The sequence below is a fragment of the Adiantum capillus-veneris genome, chromosome 17 (genome assembly GCF_014529385.1).
Source record: "Adiantum capillus-veneris isolate H3 chromosome 17, ASM1452938v2, whole genome shotgun sequence".
Taxonomy (NCBI): Eukaryota; Viridiplantae; Streptophyta; class Polypodiopsida; order Polypodiales; family Pteridaceae; genus Adiantum; species Adiantum capillus-veneris.
Genome location: NC_140947.1, coordinates 63,607,260 through 63,631,053, shown reverse-complemented (window position 1 = coordinate 63,631,053; position 23,794 = coordinate 63,607,260). Strand labels below are relative to the sequence as shown.

The following is a 23,794-nucleotide window of genomic DNA, read 5'->3' as shown; positions in this document are numbered from 1 at the left end:
GCCAATGTGTGTCCAACCATAATAGTGCGCTAGTTCCGAGGCTCTATAGGGTCCCCAACCTTGAAGATGGGCACAATATTAGACAACCTCCAAGTCTCAGGTAATCCCTCTGTAAGGTGCAGCGGAATGAATGTTGTATTTTCTCAAGATTAGTGATCTTTATTTGCTCAAGGTTCCTTTTAGTTCTTAGGGAAGGAGAGAGCCTTCTGTCTTATGGAGATTGCTACGATCACGAACAAAGTGAGTGGATATTGTGCGTGCAAGTGAATGAGACTGAGAGAAGGAAAGAAAGAGATACGACACCCGAGAGGTTGTAAAACCCTCCTCCGAAGGCCCGACTCTCGTTGGCGAGAGTGGTCTACTTTGATTGCACAAAGGTGTACAATGCGTATGCAATGGATTGATGCAATGGGACTATGCCGATGAAGACGACGGTGATGACGACGACAAATTGGTGGCTGAAATCTGAGATCTTCTAATCGCTGAATTTCGGGACTGTTTCGGTGGCTGGAAATGACTGCTTTGGCTGCGTTTTAATGGCTGAAAATGAGGGAACTTCTGCAACCAATCTGGGGCTGATCTGCTACGGTGTCATCTGCTGAAAATGCTGTGTATCTGCGGCAGATTAGGCCTGAAACTCAAAAACGCTGATGCAAGGCTGAGCTAGCAAAAACGCTAGTGCTGATATGGGACAGAAAACTAAAAACGCTGATGGGCTGATTTGGGGAAAACGCTAGCAATGCTGATGAATCTGCTAGCGCTAGGGTGTTGGTGGTGTTGACGATCCAGGCAAGGCTAAAAACGCAAGATCTTGCAGGTGGGCGAGGATGGGATCTCCAAAAACGCCAAGGTGCTTGAGGGGGTACTGCTGAGAAGTTGCCTGTTGAGCGGGAAGCTCCTATTGCCTCTTCTGCCAGAAAGTGCTAACTTGGGTTTGCTTATATATTAACTTAGCAAAATTGCCCTACCTACTTTTGTTGGAAAGTCACTTAAAAATAATAAGTGAAAATAACCAAAAATAGGAAAATAGGGTAATTGCACTGGAAAATTCCTCTGACTGAATCTGGTCGATTCTGAAGGGAATACTGATGATCATGCTGTGTGCAACCGGAGGATATGCATCTATGCTAAGTGACTGGGCATGCACGGTCTACGAATAGACTCACAAAAGTGCTAGATCATTGCTAATCTAGACTTGACTGGATTGAGTGAACCCTGCTGTGGTGTAGCTTGTCCACAGACACATAGGGTTGGGATGTGTCACGTGACACCCTCACACATGGCACGATTGAACAACACTGCGAGAACCTCCATCAGCATATCCGTGGCATGTATAAAGTGCTCTGCCACTAGACCGTCATGATCATAAGCCTTCCCGGTCCTCATCCCGTCTATGGCCCTTTGTACCATCTCAGGTGTAAAGAAAGTGCTCGTAGCTGGGCAAGGCTTGGTAGGGTCTGGAAGGGGTTCCTGTCCAGGAACCGTATATAATGATGTCGCATATTGGCCCCACACATCAGGTGAAGTAATCACTGGGGGAGGGGAGTGCTCATGGAAGAGTCGCCATACCTCTCCTGAGTCCCTACTCAAGAACATCTGATATAAGTCTCGTTCCATCTGGGCTAGGTAATCTCGCTTCTTCCGTTGCACAAGGCGTCCGAAAGCAATCCGAGACTGTCTGTAAGTGATGACTCCGAAAAGAAGATCGCTCTGAAGTTGGGCTCTCATCTCTCTGCATTCCTCATCATGCCAGCTATTCTGGGGCATGCTCGTCTGAGAGAGAGAGAGAGAGAGAGAGAGAGAGAGAGAGAGAGAGAGAGAACTAATGGAGGGTCCTTTTTCCTGCAGGTGAGGCCTCCGATGTTGCCAATGTTCTTTTTCCTTATAGATGTTTCCATGAAGGCTGTAGAAACTGGAGCCACGGCAGCAGCTTGTAGTGCTGTGCACAGAGCCCTTGGAGAGCTTTTTGTATGAAACAAACTCCTTGAGGGTCTTATCATTTCCCTATGTTTGCAATTTCTTTCCGATTTTCTCACATCGAATTGTCTAATTGCAGAATGTTCCTCATGCTAAAGTTGGTATTGCTACGTTCGACAATACTCTTCATTTTTACAACTTTAACCAAGGCCAACAGGTAATTTATGAATGGTCCGGGCATCTTTGCACCTTCTACCAGCTCTGAATTATTCATACTACAGAAAGCATGTAGGATTTCATGTGGCCATATCAAACTGATGCTGGTTTCACCATTTTGAATTAATGTATGGACCATTGTTATGCAGCCATCGATGCTAGTGGTACCGGATGTACAGGATGTCTATGCTCCTTTGCAATCGGGGCTCACTGTGCCAGTTATTGAGGTAAGAAGAATAATGTGTTTTGTGTTCAGTCAGCTTGCTGTTAAATATTGAAAGTATCAGCCGTTGAGGTAAGAAGTATTTTATGTTTCAGTATCGTGAGCAGTTAGAGCAACTTCTAGAAAACATTCCAAGCATGTTTCAAGGCACTACGATTGCAGATTCTGCTTTAGGTGCTGCAATCAAGGTAACAGTGAGTGTTGATGTGTATTAAGGCAAGAGTTGTTACGTGACGTATTTTTCAAGATACTCTACTATGGGTTTTTGTATTGTACTGAACTAACCAGTCATTATCTGCTTGATGTTTGGCGCAGGGAGCTTCTCTTGCCATCAAATCAAATGGAGGGAAGCTTCTAGTGTTTCAATCAGGTAAGTTTGTCAAGCTATATTGAATTAAAGTTGCTCTTGAATAGGAACGAATGGAATGCTTTATTTTACATATTGCTGTAGGCTTTCCTTCCACTGGCTTTGCTGCTCTCACTGCGAGGGATTCTGATAGCAGAAAAGGTCCTCCTGGGGAGAAGGTATGATTTAGCAAACACTGACTGTTCCACAAGAATCAAAGCAGTAGTCTGAGATGATATATAAGTAAAATGAAGGGGCTTCAAGCGCTGTCTTAAAAGGCGAAAACATTACCAAAATATAACTTCCCCAAGTGTAAGAATGGGATAACTTCTTCTAAGCAAGCCTATATCACTTGATGAATTGTTTCTTAGAGGTGGGCAATTGCTTTCCTTTTGTCTAGATTCTAATTGGTACACCCGCATTGACTACACATATATCCTTTCTTTTGCTTCACGAGTTGTTATCTTTGAGGATTTTAAATAAGATTTGTGTTGACAGATGTAGCATTTGTTCATAAAGTGGTAGCTTTTTGGCTTAATGCTTTAAATTTTAGTTTCTGCTTTATCCTTTTGTTTTGCTTTTGATGTTTGGCTCTTGGCCTTTGTAACGTGGGTCTTGTGGCAACTTCATTTTGTCATTAGGACATGGAGGCTCACTAAAAACTTTTAGTCCTGTTCACACAGGCATCAATGTAGTACAAGCGATCTTCACAAACTCATAACCATCACATATGAGTAGATTCTTCTTCTATGAAGGATCGGATCCTTTTTTCGTCGCACACATGGATTGTGGCAGTGAATCTGGCAGGGAGGAAATTGTTCCATCTACTCAGATGAGTAAAGAGACCAATGGAGCTCCTAGTAGGAGCAGGCCTCTTTCCGAGGAGTTGAGAGTAGAGTATGGCCCAGTTTCACCAATTGACCTCGACAGGATGGAGTTTTAGCATCAACTGTAGGTTGACACTTGCGCTAATCAGATGCTTAAGTACTAGTATGCAAAGTCTCCTTTTCTCTCTCCCTCGTCACGTTCAATGATTCTGTAGTTTCTGTTCGTGTGCTGCTATTGATTTCTCACTTGGAGCGTCCAAGCCTAAAATAGGCTTTAGCATAAAGCTTCTCAGTTCCCAATACTTCGAGAATATGCGCATCATGTTCGGATAGACTCCAGCTATAATCGAGATGTAATCGAGAAAAGGTCTCAACAAATTGTTCATCATCTTTTGAACGTAGCAGGAGCATTGGTCAAGCCAAAAGGTAAGACCAGAAATTCATGGTGGCCATAGCATGTATGGAAACCTGTTTTAGGAACATCTTCCAGTTTGATTCCTATTTGATGATAGTCCGAGCGTAGGTCTATCTTCGTAAAGTATAACGCTCCATGGAGTTGATCTATAAGGTCATCCTTATGTAGGAACGGATACTTATTCTTTATAGTGAGTTTATTTAATCCTTGTAAGAAAAAGTGTATAGTGCTATCCTTCTTCCAAGAAAGTAACAAAGGTGCTCCTCATGGAAATTTACTTGGTCGAACGAACCCTTTGTCGAGACAATCTTTCAACTCTCACTAGATCTCATGTAACAAACTTGGACACCAGATTCTGCTGCGACACAACAGAGATTCACTTCAAATTAACTGACAAATCAGAGAGAGACGACACGGCCCGGCATAGTTCCGAGCCAAGAGGTATTGGCCCCAAAGACTGGCATCCCTTTCGGTATTTATTTTTATATTAATCTGTGTACAAAGTACAATTGAGCCCGCGGGTGTTCACTCTCAGTCTCTTCGTCCAGCTGCCCTGCAGAGTGAGACCCTTGGGCGTATTTATTCTTACAAGGGATGCCCAAAAGTTAAACTCAAAAGCAGTAATCTCCAAAAGCTGGCCGCGTGATTTGCGGAGATCCGTATAGTCAATGCGTTTTGCGGAGATCCGTACAGTCAACGCAATTCACGGAAATCCGTACGCTAGCCACGTCAGCAGCCGCTTTGCTTTATTTTAATGCCCCTAGTGTCACTTTGGGCCCCTCGGCAATAATCCCTAAAGTTGGGACAACTTTATTAGGGTGTGTGTACGTGTATGGGTACTGCCACGTCATCAGTTTGTTACATACCTCCCTCTTGAAAGAACTGTAATTGCCATCAATTACGCCTACAAAACAGATACAGGCCATAAATTGTCTTAGTAGACACTGACTGTTAGTACCGACGCACTAGACTCGACATATCTAGCACTTGTACAATCGACAGTTACATCACAGGACATAACAAGACATCACTTGACATCACAGGACATCACATGACAAGTCACATTCAAATTCATTCCAAATCTCAGACCATGACCATCGGCAACGTATTTAGAAATGGCATCTGGATCCATTCTGGACCTCACATGCCCAATCAACCAATCCTTATTGCAAAAAAACATCTTGCGGTAGATCGTCCTCTAAGTCCGGTTCATACCTCTCAAGTTATTTATGTTATTTATAATATTCACGATAGTTCTATGATGTATGTTGGCCAAACCTTTCGAACAGCTTTTGTTCGTTTTCAGGAACATGTAAGAGAAGCGAGAAAAGTTCAAAGTAAGAGCACCGTACGTGAAAGTGTGAAACCCTTGTATGCGGCAATAGCAAAACATGGGTTTGAGTCTTTCCGTTGTTTTCCCATTGAGCACATAGAAGGTAATTTTAGAAACTCTAAAGAGTTCTATAAATCAACGTGGCCTCGAGAGTTGTTTTGGATGAGAACTTTGCATACTTTTTTCCCTAAAGGTTTCAACTTGGAAGGAAAGTCTTCTTTACGTAAAAATAAGACAATTTACCACAAGAAACCTATGCTTTGGCGAAGGCATCCCAAACCCGAGTTAGTTCTCCCTTCAAGTCAGTTTAAAAGAACTTTGATTCCTAAAGGTTCTCGTTCAGATCCGCCTTCCATCCCTGAAATCAATCCAGTTGTTTTGCACAACACTATTTCTAGTAGAGTACAAGGTCTCCCTAGGGCTTCAATCTCTAGAATTGAGAGTGATGACCCTTCTAACCATAGAATTTTTGCTTATAGAGATTTCAAACGGAGATTGATTTACCTATCTAGAGCCATGGATTTGGGTTCTTTTTCTTATAAAATATTTGAAAGGTATAATATAAGGATCCTATTTAAGCTCTTGTATACCCTTGAGAACTACTCTTATGAAGATTTGGAGCTAAGAGAGTCTCATAGTACTCAACTTCGAGTACTGTTAGGCAAATTTCTGAAGTCCAAATGTCCTAGTGTGAAAAATCCCTTGGTTGGAAAGAAAGATTTGTTGATAACTATCTTTACCTCCCCTGACTTAGATAAGATTGGATTAAGCTCTATTTTGAGATCTCAAGAAGCTTTGGATGCTCTCCCTCCTTGTGTGAGAAAGGTATGGAACCATCCTGTCGTAGCTTTCAAATATGTGAAAACTTTAGGACAAAAAGCTTTCAACTATAGTGACATAGGACGTAATCTTAAAAAGCAAGAGAGGCTTGCAATCTTAAGTATTGATTGCCCTTGTAGTAAAACTGCCTTTTCTTCTTACGTAAATGGAGCTTTGGGTCATGTAGTTACTGCCGATTGTTCTATCCTTCCTTCGGATTCCTTGAAAGACCTTTTCTCAAGAGGTACTAAATATAGGCTCCCTTCCTCAAACGACTCTTGCCTTCTCAAAGCCATAGAAAAAGGAATTTCTAGTTTCGTAGTAAAGTTTGAGGAGTCTTTAGGAGTTCAAGGTATTTTTACCCATTGGAAGTCTGTAATCCTCAAGAAAGCTTCTTTGAAATTAGCATCTTGCTCTCGGAACGTTTCTTCAGGAAGGAACAGCTTATCTTCTTCTGATCGTGATGCTCTTAGGAAATTTCATCGTGATTTTGTAATCTCTTATGTAGATAAGTGCTCTAATAACTTTGTTGTTACGTGCAAAAAGTTCTATTTAGAATGCTTGTTAGGTGAAGTTAACTCTCAGACTTACAGTGATTGTGATCTTTCAATGCAAGAGGTTATCTTGAAACATCAAGACTTTTGTAAGTCTTTTGGTTTCAAGTGCCAGCCTAAATTACTTTTTTTATATACCGTTTGGAAGTTCCACAAGAACCCTATAAAGCCTAGATTTATAGCTGCTTCTTGTAACACCTCTTTGACCGAGGGTTCAAAATGGCTTAGTTATTGTTTCAAAGCCATTTTACCTAGCGTAAATGAATTGTGGAATAATATGCTTAAGGAAGCAGACGTACCTACCGATTCAAGTTGGATTTTAAATGATTCAGTAGGTGTGATTCCTGTTTTAAAGTTTTGGAACTCTTCAAGAAGCCTTAAGGAGAAATCTTCTCCTTCATGTCTCCAAACTTTTGACTTTACAACGCTATACACGAAGCTAAATTTGGAGGACCTTAAATTTAGAGTCAAGTCTCTTATTTCAAAAGTTTTTGCGTACAAGCTTGAGAAGGATAGGTACAAGGCATTGCTAGTAGAAAAGTCAGCCTTGAACTTTGACTTCTTATGGCTGAAAAATAAGAATGTAGATGTAGACAAAGGAAGAAAGAGATTCACCAGGATTGTAGATGACATTGACATCATATCTTGGTTAGATTTCTTTTGGACAATTTATATATAACCATCGGCCACTATCACCAGCGTGTGACTACTATCTATCCTTTTTGTTGATTTCTTTCTTATTATCTATTTACTTTCACTTTTTGGAAACACCCCTCGGGAAATCTCACTGCTCTGCATTGCATAGCTAGTGTGGAACTGTCCAGAGGGAGTCCAGGCCTGAGGGCAAGAGAGCACTAAGGTTGGACAAGGACTATGGTTAGCCAAAGTGGGGTCATTGACTAGCCAAAGTGGAATCCTTTGCTACAGAGGCTACATTTCAGTTCTGGATGTGGCCGCAGTGTACAAAGAGGGTCGGATGACCTAGAAAGATACAATGGCAGCATCTCCTAAAATTTAGGGAATTGCTATTTTGGGACCTGAAAAGGTGTTGGCGTCATTACCTCCGGAATGACAAGGGGAACATTTTCTTACTCTGCCGTGAAGTCAACTGGGCAACCGGTTGGGATATTTTTAGATGGCAACCCCGAAACGGGAAAATGCTTATAAATGTGCCAAGTGGCACCTTCTGGTGCACTTGCCTCATGCAACAAGAAGTGGCACTGAATTTAGGAGGGGGAGAGCCTCATTTTCAGATTGGTCACAGGTTAAGAGCTATGGAGTGCTTGCTTTCCCTCTTATGCACAGTGCGGTGCCAGGAGTGATGCCCTGCACGCTACGCACTGCCCTCTCTCTCCCCTTTGGCAGTATGTTATGCCCCTCTAGTGGGCTCTTCATTTGACCAATGTACAGTTGTGTGGGTTCATGCGCGATTGCCGAGGCAAGAGCCTCTTGCACAGGTACTGGATTAGCTAGCGGCTAATCCCCCCGCAGGTACAGGTGAATTCGGAGAGGTTTCACGCCAGAAATCTCGTCCGATTCAAAGGGCAAGTAGCCCTACAGGTGCGGGAGCTCGAGGACTTGCTAAGGATGCGACCGGCACGCGAAACGGAGCCCGAAACAGTAAATTACAGCCTGCTGTGTATTTTTGCAGGTTTAGGGTTTTGGCCCTAAATGGACCCTAATACCCCCAGGAGATTCGGGGACGCAAGGGGACCGCTGTACAGGTGATCTGGCGCATTTTCAGGGCTGAAAACAGAGAATTCAGCGTGCTGCAGATTCTCGCCAGGTTTTGCAAAGTGCCCGTATGCGTCGGGAAAGTCAGTCAATGCGTGGGAATACTGACTGTGAAGGGTCCTAGTACAGTTATGTTGCCGAAATCAGGCCGGAACAGTTGAAATTCAGCCAAGTTTGTGCGGGGCAGCTTGTAGGGATCCAGAACATTTATTCCCTCTTTTAAAGAATAAAGAAATACCGAAAGGGGCGCCTAAGTTAGGGGCCAATCTGGTGTCGGTCTTCTCATATAGGTGCATTCTAGCATCTATATCTCATTCCCCTCTCTTGTGTCACTATAGCGCAGGTAAAATAGACGATTAATAATGGGTGAAAGCTAAATCAAGGTTTGAAGTAAAGTCTACCGCCCTTTTTGGATTGAACAGGTCGGTTACAGCGACTCTCTTTTCAAGCAAACAATTGGTATCCCTATGGGCACCAATTCTGTTGTTTTTCTTGCTAATTTCTATCTTTTTACTTATGAGTTTGATTTTATGGAGCGTCTTGTCCTTGCTAACACTTGCCCAATATTTTTGCACAAGTTATGCAATGTAAGACGCTTTGTAGATGATCTTTTTCTCCCTGACGTTCCTTCTTTTCAAGATTTTATGTACTTGAATTCGAGTTCTGTAGGCGGAGGAATTTATCCCAAGGAGTTTTGTGAACTTAACTGTATCACAAATAGTGATTGTTGTGCCTTTTTAGACCTTAAGATTTTTCAGACTCCCTTGGGATTAGAAGTAGATATCTATGATAAGCGCCTTGAACCAAAATATGCCAATCTAAAAATCATCCGCATGCCTCACATTTCTTCGAACATTTCTCCTTTAGCTAAGTACGGTGTCATTTGCTCTCAACTATTTAGATTTTCTCGTCTTTGTTCTAGTAAATCTACTTTTGTTGTTCAATCTTGCCATCTTATTTCTTTACTAGTTGAAAAAGGATACTCATTCAAAAGAATCATGAAAAAAGTTCGTTCATTTTTGCATCGTAGTAAGTTTATTTTTAGTGTTTCTTCCTTTGGAATGTTCAAGATAATCAGTAGTAAATTCAATAGAAGTGGGGAGCTAAAAAGCCCACTTATTGTTTGACTTAATAACACCTTATGTTGTTGTTTTGATCTTTAGCACTTCTAGTATTTTCACTATAGCTTGACAATTGCTAGCCTTTATCATGGCTGAGTATGCCTATCACCTCCGGAGGGTGATAGAAACTCAGCTCGTTGGTTTTGTAGAGTACGTTCAAAGCATGAATGACCTCTATATAAACCTGCACCTACTCTTGGGCACTGACGACATGAGTAGGGATGTCATAGCTGTTGTGCAAGCTATGCATGATAAAGGTGATAATCTTATTCTTTCTGTTTGGACAAGCAGTGAAGTTGAGATCACATATTGTCAAGTTTGGTTCTTTGCTCTTCGTAGGTTTGTAGTAGTATTCATTTTTTGATTTCATATTTAGCTTACTTGAGGACTTAAGAATGTGTTCCGTTATAAGTTGTTGTGTGAAGTTTGATTTCTAGGATTAAGTTTTTAAGATGTCTTATCCTTTTTTTGCTTAAAGTTGAGTACTCGTTTTAAGCCAAGTAAGTTGCGTCAACTTATTTTACACGCCTTTTCTAAAAACATTTTTAAGTTAATAATGTTTTGTTTCGAAGCAAACAAAGTGATTTAGTTTGTTTGTTTGTTTGTTTTTGTTTTTCTCTTCTTTTCGTGTGTCCCTTGCTTTTATAGTTTTATGAGTGCTTTATTCCCTCTTATAATTCGTGAGTTCAGACTATTCTGAACTTATGAAGGTATACATGTCTATAGAAATCTATGTTAATGCTGCAGTTATTTCGTCTTTCAGTTCCTGCACTCAAACAAGGCAAGTACAAATCAATTTTATTCATTTTCGGGAATCCCCGTCATAAAGTCATACAACAGAATACTACTCAGCCCATGAGTACCCTGAAACCCAAAGGGGGCATTTGTGACTCTATTCAAAATCGGAGTAATCCGTTGACAAAGGAGCGGAGTGACTCCCCTCTTGTGCAAATCCGTTGAATTTGGGATTGTATCGAAGTAGACTATGCTAAACCGAATGCTTCAAGGTAAAGTTCCAAAATGTGAGGATTATCTGCTAGGTCCTCCTCCTCCATCCTTCGCATCCAATGCAGGATAGTTCTTGAATTTAACCAAGAACCGCGTAATCACTTGACCTTTTATCTTTCTGTCTGTGTGTGCCAAAATATGTTCTGGAATGAGTATCTCCTGGCTTTCCTCCACTACGGGTTGCTCATCAGGCTCCCCATCATCGGGCACATCGCCTTTAAAAGGCTTCAATAGACTCACATGAAATGCATTGTCAATTTTCCAAGTATTGGGCAACTTGAGTCTAAAGGAGACATCATTTAACTTTTCTTTTATCTGGAAAGGGCCATAATACCTCATGCTATGCTTTGGAAAAAGCCGCTCCTTTTTCTATTTCTTTCTTAGGTGTGCCTTCTGAAAACGTAAGAGCATCCAATCATCTTCCTTCAATTTTAAATCTCATTGATGTCAATCTGCTGTCTTTTTATGTCGTTCTTGAGATTTTGCTATAGCCTCCCGGACCTTGGCAAAAGCAGTGTCCAAATCCCTCATGTATTGGTGGGCTTCAAAAATCTTATCTTTAGTGCTAAGGAAGGGTGGAACCTTTGGAGCACCTTCAATGATCTCAAATGGCGCCTTCCCCGTCGAAGAGTGGATTGTGTTATTGTAGGAAAATTTCACCAAGGGCAAAGTTATGTAAGACTTCAATAAATCCAAAACATCTGAATTTGCAATCTCAGATTGCCCACCATCTGTCTGCGGGTGGAATGATGTCGAGAAGGGTAATCGTATGCCAATGTTCTCCCAAATAGCCCTCCAATCGGGGATCTCTGTCGGAGACTATTGTCTCCGCCATGCCATGTAGTCTGAAAATCTGTGCAATAAAAAGTCTCTTTAAATGATGTGGCTTGATTGTTTTCTTCACTGGAATGAAGTGAGCTTGCTTGCTAAATCTGTTGATGACAGTCCAAATGCCATCATGCCCACTCTCTGTCTTAGGGAGATAAAAAATGAAATCCATTGCAATACTTTCCCAGGGGCGGGTGAGAATGGGTAAAGGCTGTAACAATCCTTGTGCCTTATGCTTGTCAAACTTGACCTTCTGGCATACTAAACATCTGCATACAAAGTCGTTTACATCTTTCTTGAGTTTCAGCCAAAATAAGTAACGCTCCTCACCTTTCAAGGTGGTGTCGATGGCGCGGTGACCCATAAAAGGTGGACAATGGCACTCAATTAGAACCTTTTCCCTCATGTCTGTGTGACGCACAACATCGTTTTCTTCATCAAGTAGGCATCCCGTATGGAATATCCCACTACTACCTCCCCATTCTGTATTGGAGTGAATACATCGGAAAAATCCGGATCTGTGGCATACTGATCAACCATGTCCATGAAGCTTTCTTGATGAATCGCGGAAATAGCCAGGACTCGGGGCTTCCAAGACAATGCATCTGCCACCAAGTTTTTCTGTCTTTGAACATGGACAATCTGGAAGTGAAACTGTGACAAGATGTTAGCCCACTGCATCTGATTTTCCGAAAGTTGCTTCTGTGACAAGAAGTAGCGTAAACTCTGATGATCAGTAAAGACCGTGAAATCGGCTCCGAGAAGGTAATGTTGCCATTGAGTAAGAGCATGGATCACTGCCAAAAGCTCTTTCTCATAAATGTATTCTGGCCTTGAAAACAATCGGCTTTCATAGGCAATCACATGGCCTTCTTGCATTAAGACCGCTCCTAGACTACGACCACAAGCATCACAATATACTTCAAATGACTTTTGCAAGTCCAACAAAGTCAACAATGTTCTAGTAGTCTGTTTTTCTTCAAGTGTCTGAAAGGCAGTCATCTCTGTCGGTCCCCATGAGAAAGAGACTCCTTTCTGTGTCAATATGTGCAAAGGGGAAGCTACCTCTGCAAACTTTCAAATGAACTGCCGATAATAAGAACACAAGCCCAAGAAGCTTCTAACTTCATGAAGATTCTTCAAATGTGGCCAATCACATATAGTCTCAATCTTGGCCGGGTCCATCTGTACTCTTGCCGCTGAGACAATGCGTTCCAAAAAGTGTATCTCTGGCAAGAAAAATTCACTCTTTTTGGCATTTATTACTAGTTTGTGATTTTGCAAGGTCTGAAAGACCTGTAGCAGATGGTGTCGATGTTCTATCTCATCCTTGGAGAAGACTATAATGTCATAAAAAAAAAGTACCGACAAAAGATCGATACTCTCGAAAAATTCTATCCATTATTTGGTTGAAAGTCGCTGAAGCATTGGTAAGGCCAAAAGGCATCACCAAAAATTCATAAAAACCAAAACTTGTCCGAAAGGCTGTCTTATAGACATCTCCCAGAGCGATTCGGATTTGATGATATCCACTTTTCAAATCAATCTTGTTGAAAAGGGCATTTCTGTAACAGACTGGGACACTCCAAGTCAAGAATCAACCGCGACAGCACCAAATAACCACTTCAAAACAAGTCACAGATCACAATAGATGTACACTGGCCCGGCGGAGTTCCGTGCCTAGAGATATTGGCCCCAAAGATTGGCGCCCCTTTCAGTATTTCTTTTTGTATTAATCAATCATCAAAGTACAAGAGAGCGGTTAGGGTTTCACTCTCAGACTCTGCGTCCAGATGCTCTGAGAAGTGAAGCCCTCACCACTTATTTAAAGATACAAGGGATGCCCAAAAGCAGAGCCCCAAAAGCTTTTAAAATAAAAAGCATCAGTTCTCTCTCTCTCTCTCTCTCTCTCTCTCTCTCTCTCTCTCTCTCTCTCTCTCTCTCTCTCTCTCTCTCTCTCTCTCAGAGAGTCTTTTTCTCTTTTTGTTATTAAAAATAGCAAAATTCGCGTCGCTCATTATTTTTCAAAAAAAAAAAAAAAGCCTCCGCGATTTCCGAAAATCAGGGTTTCTGGCAGAAATTAGGGTTTGCAGGAATTTTACGGTTTTTGGTAGAAATTAGGGTTTCTGCTGTCCGCCACGTCATCACTTTGTGACATACCCCCCTCTTGAAAGCATTGTAATCGACCGCGATTACGCTTGCAAAACCGACAAAAGCCATAAACCGTCTTAGCAGACATTGATTGTTAGTACCTACGTACTAGGAACACACATCTAGCACATGTACAAAATCGATAGTCGCATCACACGACATCACAGGACATCACAAGACATCATAGGACATCACATGACATTCAACATTTATTCGGATCTTAGACCATGATTTATCGGCAATGTAGCTAGCAATCACATCTAGGTCCAATCGGGACCTCATCGATGTCCGATTGACTAACCCCTATTGCAACCATGTCTATTCGAGATCAATCAGACCAAAATGCCGCAGTCATTTCGTCTATTAGTTCCTGCACTCACAAGAAGTCAAGAACAAATCAGTATCATTATCAGGAATTCCATTTCATAAAAGTCATCCAACAGAATACTGTCAGCTATTAGTATCCCAGAAGCTCAAAGAGACATCAGTGACTTTAGTATCAAAATCAAGGCATCTGTTGACAAGGGAGCGGAGTGGCTCCCCTCTTGTGCATCCCACTGCACCAGATCTCTGGCCAAGCTGAATTTTGGGTTCCGTTTGGAGTAGACTATGCTAAACCAAAACATCGAGGTAAAGTTTCACAATCCGAGGAGTATTTGCTAGGTCCTCCTCCTCCATCCACTTCGCATCAAATGCAGGTAAATTCTTGAACTAAACCAAGAACCGCCTTCGGACTTTACCTTTCTTCGTATCGGGATGTGCCAAAATCTGTTCAGGAGCAAGGATCTCCTCGTTTTCTTCCACTTCGGGTTGCTCATCAGGCTCCCCATCATCAGGCACATCACCCTTAACAGGGTTCAAGAGACTCACATGCAATGCATTATGAATCCTCCAAGTATTTGGCAGTTTCAATCGGAAGGAGACATCATTTATCTTGTCAGTGATCTGGAAAGGTCCGTAGTATCGCATACTAAGCTTTGGAAAAAGCCTCTCCTTTCCCTTTTTCTTTCGTAGGCGTGCCTTCTCAAAAGTAAGAGCACCCAATCATCCTCCTCCAATTTCAAGTCGCGACGATGGATATCCGTTGCCTTTTTCTGTCGTTCTTGAGACTCTTGCAAAGTCTCGCGAACCTTGGCAAAAGCCATATCCAAATCTCGCAAATATTCATCCGCTTCAAATGTCTAATCTTTCGTGCTCAGGAAGGATGGAACCTTCGCAGCACTTTCAACAATCTCACATTGCGTCTTCCCCGTCGAAGAGTGTATCGTGTTATTGTAGGCAAATTCCATCAAAGGTAAGTTCTTTTCCCATTGAGTCTTCTGATCCGAGATACAAGACTTCAATAAATCTAAAATCACTGAATTGGCAATCTCAAATTGCCCGTTAGTCTGCAAGTGGAACGATGACGAGAACTGCAACTGCGTGCCAATGTTCTCCCAAATTGCCTTCCAAAACAAACTCATAAATCTGGGGTCTCTGTCGGAGACAATCGTCTCAGACGTGCCATGTAATCGGAAAATCATTGTGATCATTCTGTGTAATCAGGAGATCAAAAATGAAATCCATTTCAATACTTTCCGAGGGGCGGGTGGGTATGGGTAAAAGGGTGTAACAATCCCTGTGTCTTATGCCTGTCAAACTTGACCTTCTGGCATACTGCGCATAACTTTTCCACGTCCTTTTTGAGTCACGGCCAAAAGAAGTATCTCTCTACCCCTTTTATGGTGGTAGCAATGCCGCGGTGACCCGTAAAAGGTGGACAATGTTATTTAGTCATAACCTTATCCCTCAACGGCTGTGTAACGCACAACATAGTCTTTCTCATCAAGTAGCCTTCCTGAAGGGAGAATCCCGCTACTGTCTCCCCATCCCGTATCCGTGTGAAAATATCTGCAGAATCTGTATCTGTGGCATACAGATCGACCATATCCTCGAAGCTCCTATGATGTATCGCGGAAATAGCCAGAACCAACGGTTTCCGAGACAAAGCATCTGCCACCACATTCTTCTGTCCCTGCACATGGACAATCTGGAAGTGGAACTGTGACAAGATGTTCGCCCACTGCATCTGCTTTTCCGAAAACTGCTTCTGTGACAAGTAGTGGTGCAAACTCTGATGGTCTGTAAAGACAGTAAAATCTGCTCCGAGTAGGTAATGCCGCCACTAAGTAAGAGCATGGATAACCGCCAAAAGCTCTCTCTCATAGATCTGTGCTGTCATCTCCGGCCTAGAGAACAAACGGCTCTCGTAAGCTATGACATGGCCTTCTTGCATCAAGACCGCACCCAGACTACGACCACAAGCATCACAATATACTTCAAATGACGTCTGCAAGTCCGGCAAAGTCAAAACTGGTCCTGTAGTCAATTTCTCTTTCAATGTCTTAAAGACAGTCACCTCTGTGGGTCCCCACGAAAAAGGTACTCCTTTCTGTGTCAAGGTATGCAAAGGGGAAGCAACCTCTGCAAACTTTCGTATTAACCGCCTGTAGTACGAACAGAGTCCCAAGAAGCTTCTAACTTCATGGACATTCCTCAAATCGGGCCAATCACGGATAGTCTCTATCTTGGCCGAGTCCATTTGCACTCCTGCTGCTAACACAATGTGTCCCAAAAAGTGTATCTCTGGTAGGAAAAATTCACTTTTCTTTGCATTAATCACTAACGTGTGATCTCGTAATGCCTGAAAGACTTGAAGTAGATGATCTCTGTGTTCTGCCTCATTCTTGGAGAAAACAATGATGTCGTCAAAGAAAGTGCCAACAAATAGCATGTACTCTCGAAAAGTCCTGTCCATCATCCGGTTAAATGTCACAGGAGCATTGGTTAAGCCAAAAGGCATTACGAAAAACTCAAATAACCCAAAAGTCGTCCGAAAAGCTGTCTTGTAGACATCTCCTGGCGCTATCCTGATCTGATGATATCCACTCTTCAAGTCAATCCTGCTTAAGCACGAGGATCCCTGTAACTTGTTGAGTATATCATCGATCCTAGGAATCGGAAATCTGTTCTTGATGGTGATTTCGTTGAGAGTGCTATAATCGATGCACATTCTCCAAGATCCGTCTTTCTTCAAAAACCAACAACACTAGAGAGCAATACGGTGAAGTACTAGGCTGGACAAGACCCTTTTTCAAGAGGTCTTTCACTGGGTTCATAATCTTTTCATTCTGTACTCGGCTTCACACGGTAAGGTGGTCGATTCGGTGGTGTGCTTCCAGGTATCAGATCAATGGTTTGATCTTCAGGCCCTCCCAAAAGAAATCGGCATGAGTGTGGAGAAAAATCTTGGCATTCTTTTGATGAGGTCAAAACATATTCAACCTTTATCCATCGTTCAGTTCTCTCCGAAAAGAATGAGTAAGAAACTGAAGTTCATCAAGTACAATCTCTAAGCCCTTCATTTATCAAAGTCGCTTTCTCGGCCCGATAGTCAACCATGGCGTAGTTCTTGTGGTACCAAGGTATCTGAGTAGAACGTCACTCGTGTGCCCTGAACCACCCTGTCATTGCAAACGAAGTTTGCCAATGCTCGGTGTAATGGCAACATCCCATCCGGGTGCCAATCGAACTACCTCCGCCTGTGGCGTCAGTCTGTCGGGCGTAATTCCAAATGGAGCCGCCAATTTCAAGTGAAAAGAAGTTGGCCTTGGCTCCTTCAAAAGAGCTTCCTGATCCTTCACTTTGCGCCAAAAAGCGGCAAAGTTTGTACTTTCATTCATTTGATTCGGTGCTAGTCCCACACCATGTGGTACCAGTTCTGCTTTTCTATGTGCCTTTTCTGCCACTCTCCTCAGCTGCTCTCGAACTCTCAGGCCTGTCGTCTTCTTTATCATTCTGTTCTTTCTATGCCTTTTTAGGGCACTTCACGGAGATATGTCCATGTTCCCCGCATTCAAAGCACTTCCCCTCTCTGATGAAGCGAGCTCTCTCTTTAGGAGTAAGCTTGGGTCGTGCATGCTTTTTTCTCTGGGTTGCTCTTTTTCTTTCTACTTTCATTCCCAGAAGTCTGTTCGGCTCATTATGTCATGGCCTCATCTGTGGGGTAGGTCAGACTGCCAGAGTGAATGGCAAAGCCCCGCTTCGCATGACTCATCAACTCCTGAATAGAAGCTGACTTCTGTTCCAAGCAATGATCTCGGATCTCTGTAGGTAGACCCAAGGTAAACCACTCAATCTGTTCTCTGATTGAGATCTTCTTGAATGAAGAGGCGGGTAGAAAAGAGCTCCAGAATCTTTCACAATAAGCATTGATTGTATCTTTCTTGGTCATCCAAAGATGGTTCCAAGCATCTCGTACATCTCATTCATATTCTTGCGTCAACCAAGAAGAAATAAAAAGGTTCTTAAATTTAAGCCATTTAATTGGCGTAGTCTTGTTTAAAAGAAGCGTGGACCACCAAGTACGAGCATTCCCCTTAAAGTAAGAGGCAGCTCTCCGAATCTTGCAGTGCTCTGAATAGCGTCCTCCCGCGAAAGCGATGTGAAACTGCTGTATAAAAGACAAAGCCTTCGAAGCATCTGAGTATCCTGAAAAAGTATCAAACTTGATCGAGTGGCCACCTTCCTTAAATTCTCGGACTTTCTTGCTTTTATCTTCGAGAAAGTCATACTGGTTGGCTTTGTAAAAATTCTTCTTGTTCGCATGAAAGTATTCGTTGTCAGAGTCTGAACTGTCCGTAGACGAGTTCTCTCTGGAAGTGTCACTCACTGGGCGAGACTTAGACTTCCTTGCCTTTTTCTTGCCCTTTCGGAAGCGTTGTTTCTTGCTTCGCATTTTACCTTTTCTTTCTTCTTGGCTCGAATCTAAAGAGCTAGAAGAACTGTCAGAAGAAGAAGAAGAAGAACTGGGTAGACCTTCAAACTTGACGCGCTTCTTCAATTTCTTTGCCTTGTCAAATGTGGACCGACGATCCAAACGTCCCGGGAAGTCAATGCCTTTCTTCTGCTTTTTGCCGTGCTTTTTGCCTTTCTTTTGCACGTCGAAAAGCTGGGCAATCCGTGCATCAACCACGTTCTCTAGTTCCTTCTCCGTATATTTTCTTGGAGGCAGAAGGTTTCTTGAGAGCGGGTTTCGGGAGTGGTGTTGTGGTTCTCTGCCACTCCATCTGTACCTCTTCCAAAGATCTGGTTCATATATTTTGCCATCTTCGGGTCCTTGGCAAAATTGAGCATCATCTTTGTTGCATCGCCAATCAATTGACGACGCTCCATCTCTCTTTGCTCCACCTGAGTAGGTTGAGGCGGGCCATAGTCTCTGTCTGAATCTTCGTTGTGATCCCAGCCCGCATCTCCAGATGCATAGGGAGTCGACTGATCATTGCTTGAAGCCATAGGTGTCGCGGAAAAAAAATTTCGGGGATCGGATTTCCCTTAGAAGAGAAATCGGCCTTGCTCTGATACCACTGTAACAGACTTGGACACCCCAAGTCAAGAATCAACCGCGACAGCACCAAATAACCACTTCAAAACAAGTCACAGATCACAATAGATGTACATTGGCCCGGCGGAGTTCCGTGCTTAGAGATATTGGCCCCAAAGACTCGCGCCCCTTTCGGTATTTCTTTTTGTATTAATGAATCATCAAAGTACAAGAGAGCGGTTAGGGTTTCTGGCAGAAATTAGGGTTTGTAGAAATTTTAGGGTTTTTGCTGTCCGCCACGTCATCACTTTGTGACAATTTCCAAGGGCATTATGTAGAAGTCCTCGTGCCCTAAATACCCCTGACAATGCAACCGAAGTTTGCCAATGACAGGTGTAATGGCTATGTCCTGTCCGGGTGCCGCTAGAACCGGTGGTCCCATCTTGTTGGGTGTAATCTCGAGCTGCGCCGCCAATTAGGTGAAATGAAGGTGGCCTTGGCTACTCCATGGAAGAAAATCAGGGCTTCTTGATCTTTCATTTTGCCCCAAGCTCGGCAAAGTTTTGTACTTTCATCAACTAGGCTTGGGTCAGTACCCATGCAATCTGGTACCAAACCTGCTTTCATCTTGCCTTTTCTGTCACGTTTCTCTGCTGCTGTAGAACTCTTTGGCTTGTCTCTAGTCTGTTCTTGCTGTGCCTTTTTGGGGCACTTTGCAGAGATGTGCCCATGATCCCCGCAACCAAAATGCTTCCCATCTTTGACATAGTTAGCTCTTTCTCGAAGACTTAGTCGGGATCGTGCATCCTTATCCTTCTCTTGGGAACTCTTTCTCTTTCTATTTTCATTGTTAGAGGTCTATCTGGTTCTCTGAGTCAAGATCTCATCAATGGGCTAAGTCAAGTTTTTCGAATGTATCGAGAAATTGCGTTTCGCATGACCCATTAATTCTTGGATAGACTTTGACTTTTGTTCCAGGCAGTAGTCTCGGATCTCTATAGGGGGTTTGCAGCAAAACCGCTCAATCTATTCCTTATAAGAGACCTTCTTAAATGAAGAGGTTGGTAGAAAAGAGTCCCAAAACTTCTCGCAATAAGCATACAGAGAATCTTCCTTGTACATCCAAAGATGGTTCCAAGTAGTTCGTATATCACGTTCGTACTCCCGGATCAGCTAAGAAGAAATAAAGAGCCTTTTGAATTTCAACCACTTGACTGGAGCTTCTTTCCTCAGAAGAAGAGTGAACCACCATGTTCGAGCATTTCCTTTAAGAAAAGGTGCAGCCCTCTTGATCTTGGAGTGCTCTGAGAAATGCCCTTCAGAGAAAGCTATGTCAAACTGCTGGATGAAGGCCAAAGTCCTCGGGGCATCCCGGAATCCAGAAAAGGATTCAAATTTTATGGACTGTCCACCTTCTTTGAATTCTTTTGCTTTCTTGGTCTTGTCTTCGAGGAAGTCATATTGGTTGGCTTTGTAGAAGTGCTTCTTCTTTGCATAAAACATATGGTCATCGGAGTCCGAATTGTCAGAGGATGACTCCTCTGTAGAGCTATCAGAAACTGGGCGGAATCTGGGTTTCTTTGCCTTTTTCTTGCCCTTTACGAAGCTTTGCTTTTTGCTTCGCTTTTTGCCCTGTCTGTCTACCTCGCTCGAGTGAGAAGAGGTAGAAGAACTGTTAGAAGAAAAGGAAGAAGAAGAACTGGGTAGTCCTGGCGTAGTTCCGTGCCAAGAGGTAATGGCCCCAAAGAGTGGCGCCCCTTTTGGTATATTTTTTTATATTAATCTGTGTGCAAGGTACAACTGAGCCTGCAGGTGCTCACTCTCAGTCTTTGCGTCCAGATGCCCTGCAAAGTGAGGCCCTTGGGCGTATTTATTCTTACAAGGGATGCCCAAAAGCAGAGGCCCAAAAAGGTAAACTCAAAAGCAGTAATCTCCAAAAGCTGGCAGCGCGATTTGCGGAAATCCATACAACCAGCGTGTTTTGCGGAGAGTCGTACAGTCAGTGCGCCAGCCACGTCAGCAGTCGCTTTGCTTTATTTTAATGTCCCTAGTGTCAGTTTGGGCCCCTCAGCAATAATCCCTAGAGTTGGGACAACTTTATTAGGGTGTGTGTATGTGTTCGGGCACTACCAGGTCATCAGTTTGTGACGTCTCATCCTCTTCGGTTTTACTAAACTGATAGGGGTGCTTCAAAAAAGGCTGACTATTAGCCCCCACTTCAATGGCATGGTCTAGTTCTCTCGAAGGCAGTAGGCCAAGAGATAGATCATCAGGAAAGACATCCTTGAAATCATGAATGATTTCTTGGATAATGGTGGACTCGTTAATCTTGAAGTTCAACGTAAGAACATGAAAGATTTTTACAAAATTCAGTGACCAAAGTGCCAAGCACAAACAAATCAAACCATGCAGATGGTATACACTAGTAAAAGTCTACATTAGAAGACTTTGTATCTTTAAACATTTCCAAAGTAGTGACAATTGGTATTGCAAAAACCATTATTTACAGAAATCTGATTACAAAAAGAAACAAACACATGAGGCATGTCCTTTCTAACAAAAACAAGGGAGTGATGTACATCCTCTATATACAATGTATCTTGTTTATCATAAAACCATGGAATTCCTAAGATAACATCTGCTCTATCTAGGCGCATGATGTGGAACTCCAGGTTCTCTTTGTAATCACCTAGCTTGAGCGTCAAGTTAGGAACCATATGATTCCATACATCTGTATCTTCATCTCGAGCCATCTTCACACGATACTCATTCACGCATCTACAAGTGCAATTTCTTTACTAATTTTGACTCCGCAAAATTATGTGAGCTTCCATTATCAAGGATTTCAACTTTAACATCAGAGTTACCAGAGATCTTGTGAATATGAACCGAAGGGCGTTCTTGTGGTTTCTTGATCTTCTTTGCACAACACGAAACAAACTTTGCATCCCCAAGTCGAGAATCTGGTACGACACACGAGATAATCACTTAAAAATACTTCACACTTTAATCATAGTTTAATTGAGTAAAGACGGCCTAAATAGCCAGGGTAGTCTGTTCCCTTGTTGCGTTCTCCGGTTGCTTCTTTGCCCCCAAAAGTTGGTTGACTCGTCTTTCGACAACGTCATCAAGTTCATCTTCAGTAAACATCCGTGGGATAGGAGGTTTCTTGAGGACTGACTTAGTGGGGACTGACTTTAGTGGGGAATTGATGGCTTTCTACCATCGGGTATGCACTTCATCGATCGAGTGCCGGGTCAAAAATTTGGCATACTGGGGATCCTTTCAAAACTAGAGCATCTGCTTTGCGCAATCATCAACCTGCTACTAACGTTGCATCTCCATTAGTCGATACTCTGTAGGCCCAGGTGGCCCGTAGTCTTTATCTGCTGATCCATTTGAATTTTCCGTGCTGCACGGGTTCTTCTGATTCTTGCAAGAATCATCACCAGAATGCATGTGTGTCGCGTGAAAAGGGATCAGATTTCCCGGTAGAAGAGAAATTGGCTGAGCTTTGATACCACTGAAACAGACTTGGGCACCCCCAAGTCAAGAATCTGGTACGATACACGAGATAATCACTTAAAAATACTTCACACTCTAATCACAATTCAATAGAGTCGACACGGCCCGACAGAGTTTCATGCCTAGAGAGATTGGCCGCAAGGACTGGTGCCTCTTTCGGTATTTATTTTTATCTTAATGCTTGAGCAAAGTTCAATGCCCGCGGGTCCAATCTGCTCGTAAGCTCGTCAGCACAACTGAGCGAGAGAGTGGCCCTTGGGTCTGATTTAAAGGCCCTTGGCCATGGAGAAGCAATTACATGAAAAGCTTCAACTCAAAAGCTTCAAGCCCGAAAAGCTGGCAACGTGAAACGTGGAATTCCGTACGCTGTGTCACGTCAGCATGCCATTGCAATTTGCGCCGTCCGTACAATTGTTCGCCAACCTTCTTTTTATTTGCCTAATGTCCCTAGGGCCCCATCGAACGGGACCCTATAAGTTGGAACAAATTATAACTCTTGGTCCTGTCAGTTGGGCATGCCATGTCGTAATTTTGTGACACAACATGTGTAGAAAAAGCTTGTTGAAGGTGAGTGCCTCCTTGAAAGCGGTTGTGCACTTGTCAAAAGACGGAGTTTCCATTGAAAGACTCTGTAACCTAGTATAGGCTTTCAGAGGATTGATTTTCGCAAAATCCTTCTTGAATTTAAACAAAAATGAGCCCATGTCGTAGGCTTCTCTGTCATATCACGCCATTAGGTAAACGCCTTACTATACAAATAAAGGGGAATCGTCTGAATTCTGCGTTCATCATGCTCTTTATGGAGATCAAAATATGTGGTCCACTGATGAAGCTAGTTATTTACAACTAATTCGATACATTCCTCTCTTTCTATGAGAAATTAGTGGTTTTGTACGGAATCGTTGCAGTGGGGCCACTTTGTGAACGCCTCTAAGAATAGCAATTTGTGTCACAAAGTGATGAGATGGCATGTCCTACTGGAAGAGAAATGTCGGAGCGGACAAGAGGAACTGAATGCAGAAGATGGCTATTGACTAAAGGAACTTATGAGCACTGGCCGTTGGGCCTAGAACCCTAAAAGACAAAAGCTTGAACTTTGAAAAAGGTTTTGCATAAATGGCACTGACATGCTGATGTGGCAGGACAATACGGATTTTTCGGGTTTTGTGTTGCTGGTGTCACAAACTACTGACGTGTCAAGCCTTGAAGAATGGAGCCAACTTGCAGATCCCGGCCAAGGGGCCTAAATCCTACGTGAAGAAGCAGAAGCAACAAAAGATGAAGCAGGACCAACACACACACCAAAAGATACGCAGCCAGCTAATGACGTGACAGACCTGTACGGACAGCACGGATTTTCCGTTGGTTGTTGACGTGGCAGAACTGTACGGATTTTCGCGTTTCACGTTGACATG

General features: G+C 42.9%; 1 protein-coding gene across 1 annotated transcript in view; it reads left to right on the top strand.

Moving 5' to 3' along the window:
• Nucleotides 1-23,794, top strand: part of LOC147437380 (protein transport protein SEC24 C-like) — a 146,930-nt gene that overhangs the window by 70,950 nt on the left and 52,186 nt on the right. Inside the window, exons 7-12 of the mRNA XM_086486926.1 lie at nucleotides 1,849-1,968; nucleotides 2,057-2,134; nucleotides 2,283-2,360; nucleotides 2,452-2,544; nucleotides 2,672-2,726; nucleotides 2,808-2,881. Coding sequence (XP_086343052.1) covers nucleotides 1,849-1,968; nucleotides 2,057-2,134; nucleotides 2,283-2,360; nucleotides 2,452-2,544; nucleotides 2,672-2,726; nucleotides 2,808-2,881 — 498 coding nt within the window. The remainder of the gene's footprint in view (nucleotides 1-1,848; nucleotides 1,969-2,056; nucleotides 2,135-2,282; nucleotides 2,361-2,451; nucleotides 2,545-2,671; nucleotides 2,727-2,807; nucleotides 2,882-23,794) is intronic.